Source organism: Capra hircus, chromosome 3, assembly GCF_001704415.2.
Source record: "Capra hircus breed San Clemente chromosome 3, ASM170441v1, whole genome shotgun sequence".
Taxonomy (NCBI): domain Eukaryota; kingdom Metazoa; phylum Chordata; class Mammalia; order Artiodactyla; family Bovidae; genus Capra; species Capra hircus.
Genome location: NC_030810.1, coordinates 45,506,507 through 45,524,396, shown reverse-complemented (window position 1 = coordinate 45,524,396; position 17,890 = coordinate 45,506,507). Strand labels below are relative to the sequence as shown.

The 17,890-nt window shown below is 38.6% G+C and overlaps 1 protein-coding gene across 1 annotated transcript in view; it reads right to left on the bottom strand.

The window, feature by feature from the left end:
• LRRC7 (leucine rich repeat containing 7) overlaps positions 1–17,890 on the bottom strand; it is a 390,782-nt gene that overhangs the window by 346,673 nt on the left and 26,219 nt on the right. The window contains exon 2 of the mRNA XM_018045424.1: positions 5,834–5,951. Within this exon, the coding sequence (XP_017900913.1) occupies positions 5,834–5,951 (118 nt within the window). The remainder of the gene's footprint in view (positions 1–5,833; positions 5,952–17,890) is intronic.

The window sequence follows — 17,890 nt, the reverse complement described above, 5'->3', positions numbered from 1 at the left end:
ACTAGTGGAGGTGATGGAATTCCAGTTGAGCTGTTTCAAATCCTGAAAGATGATGCTGTGAAAGTGCTGCACTCAATATGCCAGCAAATTTGGAAAACTCAGCAGTGGCCACAGGACTGGAAAAGGTCAGTTTTCATTCCAATTCCAAAGAAAGGCAATGCCAAAGAATGCTCAAACTACGACACAATTGCACTCATCTCACATGCTAGTAAAGTAATGCTTAAAATTCTCCAAGCCAGGCTTCAGCAATACGTGAACCGTGAACTTCCTGATATTCAAGCTGGTTTTAGAAAAGGCAGAGGAACCAGAGATCTAATTGCCAACATCCGTTGGATCATCGAAAAAGCAAGCGAGTTCCAGAAAAACATCTATTTCTGCTTTATTGACTATGCCAAAGCCTTTGACTGTGTGGATCACAATAAACTGTGGAAAATTCTTCAAGAGATGGGAATACCAGAGCACCTGACCTGCCTCTTGAGAAATCTGTATGCAGGCCAGGAAGCAACAGTCAGAACTGGACATGGAACAACAGACTGGTTCCAAATAGGAAAAGGAGTATGTCAAGGCTGTATATTGTCACCCTGCTATTTAACTTCTATGCAGAGTACATCATGAGAAACACTGGACTGGAAGAAACACAGTCTGGAATCAAGATTGCTGGGAGAAATATCAATAACCTCAGATATGCAGATGACACCACCCTTATGGCAGAAAGTGAAGAGGAACTAAAAAGCCTCTTGATGAAAGTAAAAGAGGAGAGTGGAAAAGTTGGCTTAAAGCTCAACATTCAGAAAACGAAGATCATGGCTTCCAGTCCCATCACTTCATGGGAAATAGATGGAGAAACAGTGGAAACAGTGTCAGACTTTATATTTTGGGGCACCAAAATCACTGCAGATGGTGATTGCAGCCATGAAATTAAAAGACGCTTACTCCTTGGAAGAATAGTTATGAGCAACCTAGATAGCATATTCAAAAGCAGAGACATTACTTTGCCGACTAAAGTCCATCTAGTCAAGGCTATGGTTTTTCCAGTAGTCATGTATGGATGTGAGAGTTGGACTGTGAAGAAGGCTGAGTGCTGAAGAATTGATGCTTTCGAACTGTAGTGTTGGAGAAGACTCTTGAGAGTCCATTGGACTACAAGGAGATCCAACCAGTCCATTCTGAAGGAGATCAACCCTGGGATTTCTTTGGAAGGACTGATGCTAAAGCTGAAGCTCCAGTACTTTGGCCACCTCATGCGAAGAGTTGACTCATTGGAAAAGACTTTGATGCTGGGAGGGATTGGGGGCAGGAGGAGAAGGGGACAACAGAGGATGAGATGGCTAGGTGGCATCACTGACTCGATGGATGCAAGTCTGTGTGAACTCTGGGTGTTGGTGGTGGACAGGGAGGCCTGGCGTGCTGCGATTCATGGGGTCGCAAAGAGTCGGACATGACTGAGCGACTGAACTGAACTGAACTGAACTGAAGCTGGCAAATTATCCATTTAGGACTGTCTTCCTGAAAACCCTGTAAGTGCTAAGTCAAGTTGGTATAGAAATATATGTGTCCTTCATTTGTACTCCATTGTTTCCTTTAAATGAAATGCTCTCCTTTATTCATATGTTACTGTGCTTCAAGGAATTCCTCAAGCTATATTCTTTATTTTAACGCTTCCCTAATCATAAATCACTCTCTATTAATCTTATTCTCTAAGAATTTACAACTGTAATTTGTGCCATACAGTAAGGGCTTCCCGGGTGGCCTTCAGCAGTAAAGAATCTTCCTGTGGTGCAGGAGAGGTGGGCTGGATTTCTGGATTTGGAAGATTCCCTGAAGGAGGTATGGAAATCCACTCCAGTATTCTTGCCTGGAGAATCCCTGGGACAGAGCAGTTTGGTGGGGCTATAGTCCATAGGGTCACAAAGAGTTGGACATAACTGAAGCGATTTCACCTCAGTCATGTCTGACTCTTTGTGACCCTATGGACTGTACCAGGCTCCTCTGTTCCTGGGATTCTCCAAACAATAATACTGGAGTGAGTTACCATGCACTCTTCCAGGGGATCTTTCCCACCCAAGGTTCGAACCCATGTCTCTTTTGTCACCTAAATTGGCAGACAAGTTCTTTACCACTAGCTCCTTACCACTAGTGCCACGTGGGAAACAAGTGTTTCATGTCCAGAAGAACCATTCATTTATGAATTCATCCAATAAATTGTACTGAACTCCTTCAATGTGCCATGCATTGTTTTATGCAATAGAGATGTATCAGTGACCAAGACAATGATAAAAAGTTAGAACATCCCTGAACTTTTTAATTAGGGGAATCTAAAAAATATATAGGGCTTCCCTGGTAGCTCAACTGCTAAAGAATCCACCTGCAATGCAGGAGACCCCAATTCAATTCCTTGGTTAGGAAGATCTGCTAGAGAAGGGATAGGCTACCCACTCCAGTATTCTTGGGCTTCCCTGTGGCTCAGACAGTAAAGAATCCACCTGCAATGCAGGAGAACTGGGTTCAGTCCCTGGGTTTGGAAGATCCCCCGGAGGAGGGCATGGCAACAACCCACTCCAGTATTCCTGCCTGGAAAATCCCCACGGACAAAGGAGCAAAACAGGCTATAGTCCATGGGGTGGTAAAGAATTGGACATGACTGAGTGTCTAAGGACAACACAGATAATAATACCTAAACAAGCTAAAATACACTATGTCAGTTACTCATAAAGACTATTAAGAAAATCAAATCAGGAAGGGCATTGGGATAACACCAGTTATTCTGAAGTGCACAATACTGTAATTTTAGCTATGGGCACGACGTAGGTTGGTGAATCTCTAGAAGGTATTCACCCAGCACAAATGAAACTTTATACCCACTGAATAACAACTATTATTTGTCATGGCTGGATTTAGTTATTATTTCTTAGGGAAACTTTATCTAACTGCACTGACTGGATTATGTCCTACTAGTATGCAGCCCTTCACTTTCAATGTACCTTTAACTCACTTTTTAGTTAATCACCGATAATTATTTCATTCAGTTCAGTTTAGTTGCTCAGTCATGTCTGACTCTTTGCGACCCCATGGACTGCAGCATGCCAGGTCCGTTTCCATCACCAACTCCAGGAGTTTACTCAAACTCATGCCCATTGAGTCAGTCATGCCGTCCAATCATCTCATCCTCTGTTGTCCCCTTCTCCTACCACCTTCAATCTTTCCCAGTATCAGGATCTTTTCCAGTGAGTCAGTTCTTTGCATCAGGTAGCCAAAGTATTGGAGTTTCAGCTTCAGCATCAGTCCTTCCAATGAATATTCAGTACTGACTTCCTTTAGGATGGACTGGTTGGATCTCCTTGCAGTCCAAGGGACTCTCAAGAGTCTTCTTCAACATCACGGTTCAAATTCATCAATTTTTTGGCACTCAGCTTTCTTTATAGTTCAACTCTCACATCCATGCATGACTACTGGAAAAACCATAGCTTTGACTAGATGGACCTCTGTTGGTAAAGTAATGTCTCTGCTTTTTCATATGCTGTCTAGGTTGGTCATAACTATTCTTCCAAGGAGCAAGTGTCTTTTAATTTCATGGCTGCAATTACCATCTGCAGTGATTTTGGAGCCCCCCCTCCAAATAAAATCTGCCACTGTTTCCATTGTTTCCCCATCTATTTGCCATGAGGTGATGGGACCAGATGTCATGATCTTACTTTTCTGAATGTTGAGTTTTAAGCCAGCTTTTTCACTCTCATCTTTCACTTTCATCAAGAGGCTTAGTTCTTTGCTTTCTGCCATAAGAGTGGTGTCATCTGCATATCTGAGGTTATTGATATTTCTCCTGGCAATCTTGATTCCAGCTTGTGCTTTATCCACACCAGCCTTTCTCATGATGTTCTCTGCATGTAAGTTAAATAAGCAGGGTGACAATACACAGCCTTGACATACTCCTTTCCCTATTTGGAACCACTCTGTTGTTCCATGTCCAGTTCTAACTGTTGCTTCCTGACCTGCATACAGACTTCTCAAGAGGCAGGTCAGCTGGTCTGGTATTCCCATCTCTTGAAGAATTTTCCACAGTTTGTGGTGATTCACACAGTCAAAGGCTTTGGCATAGTCAATAAAGCAGAAGAAGGTGTTTTTCTGGAACTCTCTTGCTTTTTCTATGATTCAGTGGATGTTGGCAACTTGATCTCTGGTTCCTCTGCCTTTTCTAAAACCAGCTTGAACATCTGGAAGTTCACAGTTCACACATTATTGAAGCCTGGCTTGGAGAATTTTGAGAAATACTTTACTAGCATGTGAGATGAGTGAAACTGTGCGGTAGTTTGAGCATTTTTGGCATTGCCTTTCTCTGGGACTGGAATGAAAACTGACCTTTCTCAGTCCTGTGGCCACTGCTGAGTTTTCCAAATTTGCTGGCATATTGAGTGCAGCACTTTCACAGCATCATCTTTTAGAATTTGAAATAGCTCAACTGGAATTCCATCACCTCCACTAGCTTTGTTTGTAGTGATGGTTCCTAAGGCCGCTTGACCTCGTATTCCGGGATATCTGGCTCTAGGTTGGTTATCACACCACTGTTGTTATCTGGATCATGAAAATCTTTTTTTATATAGTTCTTCTGTGTATTTTTGCTACCTCTTCTTAATATCTTCTGCTTCTGTTAAGTTCCATACCATTTCTGAACTTTATTGTGCCCATCTTTGCATGAAATATTCCCTTGGCATCTCTAATTTTCTTGAAAATATCTCTAGTCTTTCCCATTCTATTGTTTTCCTCTATTTCTTTGCATTCATCACTGAAGAAGGCTTTCTTATTTCTCCTTGCTATTCTTTAGAACTGTGCTTTCAAATGGGCATATCTTTCCTTTTAATTATTTATTTAATGTTGAATGCATGTTCTAGAATGTAAGTTTCATGAAGGCAAGGATCTGTTTTGTTCATGTCTATTTCTTTGGCCCCAATAATAATGCCTTAAGTTAACAAAGAAATGCATACATACAACACACAAAGTTTAACCAACTAGCTTAATGACAGAGGAGTCCTGCTTTATATCCTCATAATGCCTAGACATAACCTTTTTTGACTGATTCTTGCTTTATTCTAATAAAATGGAGGGCCATGCTCATTTGGAAGAAAATGAGGATTTAATGAACATATGAGAACACAGGAAACCCCCAAAAACATTAAGAAGAAAACATCATCAACACGAATATCAACAAAATCACCAGATCTAATGTTTGGCCAAAATTATAACAAATACTACTGAGCACTTATTATTCACCAGGTATTGCTCTAAATATCTGAGATATATCAGTGACTAAAACAGAGTAATATCCCTCCTGTCACATAATGTAGTTTATATTTTGGGGCAAGAGAAGGGGGACAAAACCATAAAAACTAAGTAAATTATATGTATTGAGAAGATGGTCACTGCTATGGGAGAAAAACGAGCAGAGACAGGGAGATTGGATGTTCCAATGCCAAAAAGTGTGATTGGGTAGGCCTTGTTGAGCAGATGATATCTGAAACATGTTGGAAAAAGTTTTACTCAAAGAATGTGAAAAATGTACACTGTACAATCACTAAACTAATCTCACAGAGGCTAAATCACATATCTGAATGCAAGGGGAAATAAGGCCTGAGTGAGTCAGGGACACATTAGTAAGAGGAGGGGAGAAAAGTTTTCTGTCTTCAGTTTTATGATTGAGGATTTAGTTTTTCAACAAACATTAAGCTAGAGTTGTAACATAAACAAGGAAAAGGTGTTATATCATTTTCTAAGAGAAAACATGTAAAGCATATTTTCAGTTAAAAATTCAAGTTATTTAGAGATGAACTGAAAATCTTACCATTTTTACTGATGTCGAGTTCTTTAAGGTTTACTAAACTAGCGATAGTGGTTGGCAGATTTGAAAGGTCATTGTCAGGAATACTTAGCTTTTTTAGAGCTTGACAGTTGAACAATTGCTGTGAAAAGAAAATAATAATTAGTTAGATCTTAATTTGGTTATATCCATTTCTATATAAACTTAGGAGCAACATTCAATTCACCATCTTTACCAATGTGGTAATAAAAGGGCCAGTACAAAAGTCTCACTTTCTTCCACACCCTTCCACAGAATACTCTGGATTCTTTTCAGAATTTTTTCACATTCCATCCCCACATTAATCCCTCCCTATTGTCTGCTACCCAGATTCGCCACCCAAGGTATTCAACATTTCTCCCTTCAGTTTAACATTAATGTTTAATTTGCCAGTGAACCAATCGATTTTTTTTCTTTGAAATAATTTCTCAAGTAGCCACTTCCTTTTTATTCCCTCAGGTACCAGGATTACCTTAATTCTCTTTCACCACAACCACAAATTACTTCCATTTAATCACGTCAAACAGCTGTTTATCAGACATGCAAGAAATGCAAAACAGTTGAATATATGCACTCACATTTCTTTTGTGTACCCCCACACTGCTTCATAAATATCTAGCAAATGAAACATTTAATCTCTGATATTTAATGAAAAATGACCACTAGTAGTTGGTTCATTTCTGCCACTAATCCAAAAGTACTAGATGGGGACGAGTCAAGTGGTAATACAAAGGTTCTCAAATCCAGCATGGTTTTAATCACTGGTGGGTGGAGGTGCTTGTTAAAATGTGGGTCTTTGGGTTTTGCCCAACGAAATACTGATATGATGGGTCTGGGATGAAGATAAAAATCGTCACTTTTAATGTTAGTTCCAAGTTAGTCACCTGTTAGTTAGTTAATTAGTTCTCAAGTTTCAAGTTAGTTGCTCACTCATGTCTGAATCTGCAAACCCATGGACTGTACCCTGCCAGGGATTTCCCAGGCAAGAATACAGGAATGGGTAGCCTGTTGCTTCTCCAGGAGATCTTCCTTACCCAGGGACTGAACCTGAGTCTCCTGCATTGCAGGTAGATTCTTTATCGTATAAGCCACCAGGGAATCCCAAGAAATAATAGTGATATGGTTATTTTTTACGTAGGTGTTTCTGGTATCTTGTTTCTGGAAATAATGCAGTTAGATTTTTTTCACTATGTCCATCTCATCTTAACTACTCAAGATTTGAACAGCTGGGACTGAAATTTCTTATTCATTTCTGAAAGAATTATCTTAATGAGATCTTTTCTGTTTAACATTTCTAACTCTGTTTTGCTGAATTTCCACAGATGAAGTCTCTGGTATCCATGACTATGCAATTGGCAAACAGTACATTTAACTATTGCTTTTTCTCACCATAATTCATAATTTATATAGTACATGGTTATTATTTCTTAACTTAGTTTTTTCTACAAAATATATTGTGTTAGTTGTTATTTAGGATAAATACATTTGTCATTTTTGGCTCCTTACAAAGCTCACTTGCAATATCTCATGTAGTGCTAGAATTTCAATATTCTCCATAGAAATGTTGCTACTTACTGTTATAAAATCTAAAAAAGAGAACTTCAATAGACAGTTTCCACTAACTACTAATTTTCCCTTAATATATAGGGAAAAAAATATCTACACTCATGGCCAGAGTTAACTTAAATTTTTGTCTAGGGTCTATCATTCTATTAAGACCATTGCGCTACATGCAATGTGGTTAGTTATAGCTGCTGATACATATATTTTTAAATCAACCCTATCAATCTTGGTGGATACTGGTAAATGGTATTAGTCACTCCTTAGTATATTATAACCATTTTACGCAAAATTCAGATAAATTATTTTCAAAACATTCTTTTTTTTTTCAATCTGTAAATTCAAGTCTTATCTTCTCAACTAAATTCTCAGCTTATCTCAAGAATTAATAGAAGCTACATTCTTCTTCAATTTTAAATGAAGCCACATGAGGAAGAAAAGGTTTGGGAATTTCTGAACACACTATTACATTAAGAGATCGAAGATAGTTATGGTACAGTGGTTAAGAGCATGGCATTGGAATCAGACTGATGTGGATTCAATCCCCACTTATCTACTTACTAGTTGCATGACCTTGGGAAAGTTGCCTGACATCTCTGAACTCTATCAATTTCCTCATCTGTAAAATGGGGATAACATTACCTTACTTGAAGGATTGTTGAGAGAATTAAATGAGTTACTTTGTGTGTGCGTGCGTGCGTGCATGCTAAGTCACTTCAGTCATGCCCAACTCTTTGTGACCCTTTGGACTGCAGCATGCCAGGCTCTTCTGTCCATGGGGTTCTCCAGGCAAGAATACTGGAGTGGGCTGCAGTGCCCTCCTCCAGGGGATCTTCCTGACCCAGGGATCGAATGTGCATCTCTTGTGTCTCCTGCACTGGCACGCAGGCTCTTTACCTCTAACGCCTGTCATCAATTTTAAGTCTTATACTTTTTCACATATATCTTTGATATTTGGGATTCATCTCCCAATCTAGATTGTTATATTTTTAAAGCAATTTTTTTTCCCTTCATGGTACTATAATAATGATAATGCTGTGTCTTATAATCAATAACCTTGGATTTGATAAAATGAATTACTTGTAAAAATGTAAAACTACATTTGGCACATAGTAAGAGCTTGATAACTATTAGTCTTTACTAATATTTACATGTTAATCAGAAATATATATATACTTGCATAATAATCTATTCCTTACTTTTCTAGATGATGAGGTCTCTGAAGGCAGGAGTCACGTCTGATTCATCTTGGTGTCAGTTTATTTCACCTTTGTATATAACAAAGTGACAGACATAGTGCCCTATACATACTGTATGTTGAATAAATATATTTGAAAGTATACTTAGATAAGTAAAGTGAAAATGAGGAAAGTGCTAAGTTCCATCTTAAGTGGTACTTCACTGGTTTGGAAGTTTCAGATAGACTAACAATCTCAATGGAATCTAAATTTAATAAACAAAGCATTGAACTCTTGAATATGAGTCATGATGTCTATAAGCTGGCAAAGAAATGAAGGCATCTTAAAGATTCTTTAAATATTCAAACTTTGAATGAAAATGAGGTAAAGAATTATGATAAATTCTTCAATATAGTATAAAACAGTAACTATAATTAATAATTAAAGTAAACCTCTTAATGATTATGGTTATTCTGCCTTTAATTTACTAATGATATTTCCCATTTCAAAAAAATGTTTTGAGTCTTAAAATATTTGAGTACTAAAGTGTTCTTTTTCTTGGACTGAAGGAAGCAATTTAACTCTGACAGAAACTGGTTTAAGAAGACTATGCAATTTAAATTACTGACTCCAAACAGGAATTGTTAGGTGTTTGTAAGGGAGCTGATACCAAAGAGAAAGGCCTAACTGTTGAAAATAAAACGTATTTGGGACCAAAAAAGCACATTCTAAAAAGTGTTACTCATGAATTTATGGAAAACCATTCAATGATATCTGCCACAAAACTGGACAATATGCTAAGTGAAAGGTACATAAAATGAATAAGACACAGCAATTGAGCTCAGTAGATCAGTTTACAGTGTAATATTTAGATATTAAATACCATGTGAAAAGACTATGCTAAGGTAAATATCAGGTGTAATGAAAACACACTGGTAGAAGTCTGCTCGAATTTACATTGACAATGGTGATGAGGTTGACTCATGAAAGTATATCTGGAAGAGGTAATTTAAAAATGTGTATCACCTAAGAGCCAGCACAAGATAACCAGATAAAGGCTAAACAAGGATAATGTATTTATAGTGTCTAAAGATACTCCAAATTCAAAGACTGTGTAACTCAAACTAGTTTCAAATAGATGCTTGACATCATGAGGATATTAGGATTGTGGAGGGAATTCTCTATGTCTACAACATCCTTATGCATTTAAAATATGTTTATTGAATGCCTAGTATATGATATGGTTTATTTCAACACTGAGCATAAGGACATGAGATTCCCATCAATTCCTGTTTTCAGAATGGTAGGCTAAATATTCAAAGGAAAATTTTTTAGTGCAATGAATTACACACACACACACCCTCCTTTAATACATAGCTGAGCTCTGTCTGAAAAATACTGGAATTTCTCAAATTCCAGAATAACAAGAAAATGTTACTACACAGAGTTGAGTGGGTCTGTATTTAGCTTCTGCTCTGGTGGTATCTGTTGGTCTCTGGTGGCTGAAGACTAAGGGTTGTTTTTTTTTTTTTTTTTGCCAGTGGAATAAAGAAGACTGCTTGGGGTCTGAACAGAGGTTGGAGACTGGCTGAGAGACCACTCTATACACAGTTGGGTTCTCCTAAGGGTAATATTTCAGTAAAGGAAGGAAAAAAATCTGGGTTCTGCAAAAAGAGTCAGTGGTGAATATATGACTTTCTCAGTCTTGAGTGAGGTGAGAAGGAAGGAAGGGAGAAAGGAGGGAAGGAAAGAAGGAGGGAAGGAAGGATGGCAAGAAAGGAAAAGAGAGAGGGAGTAAGGGAGGAAGGAAGAAGAGAGTGAACAAAAAAGATAAGGAGAAAAAGAATAAAACAAACCCAAAATGTCTACTTGTGGGATTAAAACATCAATGTAGGTCAAAATAGAAAAAAGTATGGTAGTGGCATAAAAATAGATATGTAGATGAATGGAACAGAACTGAGAGCCCAGGAATGAACTCACTCATATATGGTCAATTAATATTTGACAAGGGAGCCAAAAAGATGCAATATGGAAAGGATAGGCTCTTCATTAAATGGTGTTGGGAAAACTGGATAACTGCAAGTGGAAGAATGAAATTGTACTCCTATCTTATATCAATCACAGAAATAACTCAAGATGAATTACTGCCTTAAATATAAGACCTGAAACTGTAGAATTTCTAGAAGAAAAGTTAGGGGAAAATCTCCTTGACATTGGTATTGGCAAAGAGTTTTTGTGTATGACACCAAAAGCAAAGGCAACAAAAGCAAAAATAAACAAGTAGGACTTCATGAAACCAAAAAGTTTGTACAGAGCAAAAGAAGTGATCAGCAGAAATAAAACATACAGAATGGGAGAAAATACCTGCAAATCTTTATCTGAAAAGGGGTTAATATCCAAAATATACATGAGACTTATACAACTCAATACTAAAATATCTAATTAAAAAATTGGCAAAATATTGGAATATATACTTTTCCAAAGAAAACACACAGATGGCCAACAGGTACATGGAAAGAAGCTTGTCATTACAGGTCATCAGGGAAATGCAAATTAAAACCACAATGAGATAAGAACTCACACTTGTTATCATTAAAAAGACAAGATACAACAAGTGATAGCAAAGAAGCAGAGAAAAGGGAAACTGTGTACCTTGTTGGTGGGAATGTAAATTGGCAGAGTCATCATGAAAACCGCATGGAGGAGCCTCAAGATATTAAAAACAGAACTACCATATGATACAGTAATTCCATTTCTGGGTATATATACAAAGGAAATAAAAATGCTGTCTTGAAGATGTGTTTGCACCCCCATGTTCCCTGTAGACAAGACATAGAAAAACCTGTGTGTTATAAGCAGATGAATGGATACAAATATGAGATCTATATGCACACACTGCTGCTGCTGCTAAGTCGCCTCAGTCGTGTTCAACCCTGTGCGACCCCATAGACAGCTGCCCGCCAGGCTCCCGCGTCCCTGGGATTCTCCAGGCAAGAATACTGGAGTGGGTTTCCATTTCCTTCTCCAATGCATGAAAGTGAAAAGTGAAAGGGAAGTTGCTCAGTCATGTCCGACTCTTAGCGACTCCATGGACTGCAGCCCACCAGGCTCCTCCATCCATGGGATTTTCCAGGCAAGAGTACCGGAGTGGGGTGCCATTGCCTTCTCCGAGACACACACACACACACATATATACAATATGTGTTACAGAATGCATGATTGGTTGAATCCTCACTTACGGAACCATGGATCTGGAGAACCAACTATGGAACTTGACATCCACAGATTTTGGTATCTGTGGCAAGTCTGAAACCAATCCCACATAGATACCAAGGGAGGACAATATACAGATTTACAACTCTGTGGGGGTCTGTGTCCATAATCCTTATGTTGTTCAAGAGTCAACTGCATACACAATGGAATATTATTCATCCATAAAAAAGATAAAGTCCCATCTTTCGTGACAAAATGGATGGAACTTGAAGGCATTACGCAAAGTGAAAAAAGTCAGGCAGAGAAAAATAAATATTTTCTGTATGATTTCACTTGTATGTGGGATCTAAAAAAGTTGAACTCACAGAAATAGAAGAATGGTGGGAAAAATAGGAAGATGTTGTTTAACGGGTGCAAATACTATTTTGGATGAAAATGAAAGAGTTATATAAGCATGCAGCTTAAAAAGACAGAAAAATATTAACAGAATGTAGTACTAGTATCAGTTCAGTCACTCAGTCATGTCCAACTCAGTAAGAACAATAAAGAAACAAGTCCCTTACAACCCACAGTGGTCTATGAAGCAGGAAACAAGCCCCAGACTGGGAGCTCCTTAAACAGAGGAACCACATCATTTCCAGGTCATTGCATGTATCTTATAATGGTCTTCATGTTTTAATTTTTTTTATACTATGAAATCTATATACACAGGAATATATGTTATACATATTTTTTAATTATGATGATAAAACAATGAGCCATATTCCTCAAACCAGTTTAAGAAAGCTACTTTATTCTCCTCCAAAACATGTCCCTTGTCATCCAACCTGATCCACCAAAAGTAACCAATTTCTCATTCTCTCTCCTTTTACCACAGGTCTAGTAACCCTAAACTTATATACTGCTGAGATTTGTCTGTCAATCTTTATGTAAATGAAATAATGGGGGTATACTTTCTTCTGCAGCTTGATCTTTTCATTCAATACTGTGTTTTAACATTATTCCATGTTAATGTAGATAATCCACTCATTCATCTTTACTACTTTATGCTTCATATAACACAATCTTCTCATACATTCTACTGTTCACAGACTTTTGAGTTATTTCCAATTTTTTGAACAATGTTGCTAAGTGTGTGTATATATCTCCTAGTGCACATATACAAATGTTTCTCTGAGGCGGGTAGGCATACATTCACATTTACTAATAATAGAATTTTGTTTTTCCCATGTGACTGTAACAATTTAAAGTCCTATTAACATGGATAAGAATTCTCATTTCCTCACATTATTTCCCAAATTTGACATTTTCAGACTATTTTTTTCCAATATGTGGTATGTAAAATGGTAACACATTTTATCTATTACTAAAAAAACTGAACACTGTTTCATGTTTTATTCATTTAAAAGAGTTCATCATATATTCTGAGTATGAATTTTTTGACAGTTCTCTCAAAATATGGCTCATTATTCCATTCTTTTTATGGTAGTTTTTGATAAAAAGACATTTACAATAGTCAAATTTATCTCTCAGTTTTAGTGTGTGCAGATGGTCTCCTATTTTTTCCCTCCTAAAAGTTTTAATGCTTTGATTTGACTCATTTGGGATTTATTTTTGAGAATGAAGTGAAGTAAGGATCCATTCTTTTCTCTTTATAGATGACCAGTTGTTCCATTTTAAAAATAGGGCATTATTTTTTTCCACTGATTTGCAACACAAATTCTGTTGGGTTTCCAACAGAGCTTCAGATTTTCTATCTGTAGTCCACTGGTCTATTTGTCTATCTCTCATTCTAGCTTGGTAATCGGAACTCTATGACTCTGACTTGTGCTTATGCTAGAGAAGAATGGGGAAGGGATAGAGGAAATTTCTAGAGAAGGAAGAAACAGTCCATCCAAGTTTTGAAAGAGAAAAGGTTCTGTGAGCAGAAGGCAGGGTGGGGAAGTCAGGGTAGATTGGGAAGAGCAGGGCAGTACAGGAAGCTGTAATGGGAGGAAAGGCCCCAAGGTATGTTAGGAATGGCAAAAAATTAAAAGTGATTCTTTTCTAAGCTTTGTGGAGGTGGATAGGAAATGCAGATTTTAATCAGAATGTGAAATGCTCCATGGTGACCTACATGGAAAGGAAATTCAAAAAAGAGGGACTATAATAGTATGTATATATATATATATATATATGTATACATATGACTGGCTCACTTTTCTATACAGCAGAAAATAACACAACATTGTAAAGTAGTTCAGTTCAGTTCAGTCGCTAAGTCCTATCTGACTGTTTGCGACCCTATGGACTGCAGTCTATACTTCCCTGTCTAGCATGAACTCCTGGAGCTGTTCTTCAATAAAAATTAAAAAATAAAAGCAGTCAGGGCTTTACCCCACAGAAGTTGTTCAGATGATGATTTTGAATCATTTTTGAGTCAGTCTTACTGATACTCTAGAAACACACATCCACACACATCCACACAAACATACACATTTGCAGGCAATTTCAAGAAGCCTGCAAATCCCTGGAAGCCCATGCATGGCTTTATGGACCATGTTAAGGACCTCTGTGATAGGTCATGCCATGCTAAAGTAATTAACCTCCAATTAAAATAAATAAAAAAAAGCAAATGTGAGCAAGTCCATCTCTTGCCTATACTGTATTCAGTGGCTCTCTCCTCTCTTTGGGACAGTCCAAGTTTCTCGATACAGCTTTCAATGCTCTTTACCTCTCTAGAATCTCATCTTGTCATTCCCCTGTCTCTTGTTTCTTTCTCACACCTTCCCTCCCGCCATCCTGTGGGACCACATCTTCAGCTACACTGAGCAGCGTCATATTCTGTATCCACCTGCTCTCCTTTACTTTTGTAAGCGCCAGGTCTCCAGCTGATGCCTTCTTCCACCCCACCCTTCCCCACCTCCCCTCAACCCTCTTCTTCAAGCTCAGGCCCTCTCACCTTTCTGGTTACAGCTTAAGACTGGTTTACATGCTTTATTTGTGGATACTTTCACAGCATTCTGTACTAATCTCTACTGAAGCCTGGATGCCCCTGTTTTGGGATTACTAGACCGTAAGCTTCTTTGGTTTCTGCAGCATCTGCAGTGTATAATGCAATGCCTGACACATGGTATTTTCTCAGTAGATAGTTGTTCTTTCATGAAAATTCTGAGGCAGGGGGTGGGTGGCAAATAATAATAGTGCCATTTCTTGAGTGCTTATTATACAGGTGCAAGACACTAATCTAGATTTTAAAGTATATGAATCTCCTTCTTGCAACAATGTTGCGAGGAAGGTGTTATTATCCCTGCTTTGCAGATGAGAAAATTTAGGAGGTTGACTTTTACAAGGTCATATATATAGAAAGTGCCAGAACCAGCATTCAAATTCAGTTTTGTCTGGAAACAAAGCTATTTCTACTGCAGCATATTGTTCCCTCTGTACCATCAGATCTACGCAAGGGAAAGACAATTGTGATAACTGACAGCTGGCGGCCTTCTGGGAGGGGAAAGTGAATGAAAGAGGGGGAATCTCCAGCCCATCATAATGATCCTACAGAGGTTAGGGAAGACTTGGATTCAGTGACTATCTTTTAACAGCAAGGTCCTGAATTCGAGTAAATCTGAGTACATGTTATAGCGCTTTGTGAACCCTGAACTGCTACATAAATGCAACACACTATAATTTGGATTAACATTTTATTATCACCTTTATGCTCAGGCTTGGAAAATTAAGGACACAGTGATGACATCATGAATATGAATGGTTAGATCTCAAAATGTAATTCCTTAGAAAGAATAAGGTGTTTTATTTTTTCCTACTACAGATGTTAAAAGTATGAGTTGCCTGTGAACTGTGAAAAGATAAACCCATTTCTTGAGAAGTTTGATGTAAGGTCACTGTTGTACAAGGAGAGTGTTATTAATGCCCTATGTTGGCACAAGTGGATTCCATCAGGGAAAAGAGGCGATTGTCTAATGAGTTGGTGTTACTGAATGAATGGCTGGTTTCTTAGCAGTTCTTGCTTTGAATCCCCTTGAAAGTGTTCAGCCTGCATCATTTCCAAACTCCAGATGAGTTTGGAAATGAAAGCTGTTTCAAATAAGTAATTATTTTGTGCATATTACAATAAAATGCTTTTAAAATTATTTAGCTTAATAGGTATTAATAATTATCTTTAGTTAGAAAAGAGCCAATTCAAAAATAATAGAATAAAAATAATTCTAATGTAGGCACTTGGTGAAATTGTAGGCTTCCGATTACGACATTCACTCACTTCTTTCTTTACTTTCTCCCTCCCTCCTGTTTCCTTCCTTCCCTCTCTCCTTCTTTTTTATCCTTCCCAATTCCCTTCCTTCCAAACTGCTTATATTCAATGAGCATCTCTTGAACATCTGTGTGTGTGTGTGAGTGTGTGTGTGTTAGTCATTCAGCTGTGTCCAACTCTTTGTGACCCCATGAACTATAGCTCTCCAGGCTCCTCTGTCCATGGAATTATCTGGGAAAGAATACAGGAATGGGTAGCCATGCCCTCCTCCAAGGGATCTTCCTGACCCAGGGATAAAACCCTGATTTCCTGCATTCAGTCAGATTCTTTACCATCTGAGACACCAGGGAAGCCCTCTTGAACATCAACTCAGTGACAAACACAATGTCAAAACCCAAAGAAGAATAACAAAGTATTCCTTTCCTCAAGTATACAGTCAACTGTGTGTGTGAAAGTCGCTCAGTCATGTCTGACTCTTTGCAACCCCATTGACTGTAGCCCACTAGGACCCTCTGTCCATGGGATTCTCCAGGTAAAATATTGGAGTGGGTAGCCATTCCTTTCTCCAGGGGATCTTCCTGATCCAGGGATTGAAATGGGTCTCTGCCTTGCGGGCAAATTCTTAACTATCTGAGCCACCAGGGAAGCCCATACAGTCAACTAGTGGTTATAATACACACACAAAATAAAATGCAATGTAGTAAAAATAGGTGGGGCTTCTCTGGTGGTCAGTAAAGAACCTGCCTGACAATGCAGGAACACAATAGATGCTGGTTCTATCACTGGATCAGGAAGATTCCCTGGAGAAGGAAATGGCAATCTGCTCCAGTATTCTTGACTGGGAAATCCTATGGACAGAGGAGCCTGGTGGGCTTCAGTTTAAAGGGTTGCAAAGAGTCAGACACGGCTGAGAGACTAAACCACCCCAAAACAGATAAATACTACCACAGAACAAGGGCCTTGCAAAGCACATTTTATTCCAAGAGAAACATTCCTGGACTTTGGCCTTGTCCTAGAAAATATGGGATGCTTGTATTTGTGTGCCTTTTTAAATGATTCTACACTAATCCCTCACATTATAATCCACCCCTTAAATGTTCGTAAGTAGGGAGGGACTAACTCAGATTTTTGTTTTTGAGAAACTGGCACCTCTGACCAGAGAAGCAGGCAGAAGGACAATGAGAAAATATCTAGGTGAAAAATAATGAGAGTTTTAGTCAAGGTACTATCAGGAAGAGTTAGGAGACACACTGGGTCAGTTCAATTCAGTTCAGTCGCTCAGTCGTGTCTGACTCTTTGAGACCCTATGAATCGCAGCACACCAAGCCTCCCTGTCCATCACCATCACCCGGAGTTCACTCAGACTCACGTCCATCGAGTCAGTGATGCCATTCAGCCATCTCATCCTCTGTTGTCCCCTTCTCCTCCTGCCCCCAATCCCTCCCAGCATCAGAGTATTCTCCAATGAGTCAACTCTTCGCATGAGGTGGCCAAAGTACTGGAGCTTCAGCTTTAGCATCATTCCTTCCAAAGAAATCCCAGGGTTGATCTCCTTCAGAATGGACTGGTTGGATCTCCTTGCAGTCCAAGGGACTCTCAAGAGTCTTCTCCAACACCACAGTTCAAAAGCATCAATTCTTCGGCGCTCAGCCTTCTTCACAGTCCAACTCTCACATCCATACATGACCACAGGAAAAACCATAGGCTCGACTAGACGGTCCTTAGTTGGCAAAGTAACATCTCTGCTTTTGAATATACTAACCAATATAGGTTGGTCATAACTTTTCTTCCAAGAAGCAAGTGTCTTTTAATTTCATGGCTGCAGTCACCATCTGCAGTGAT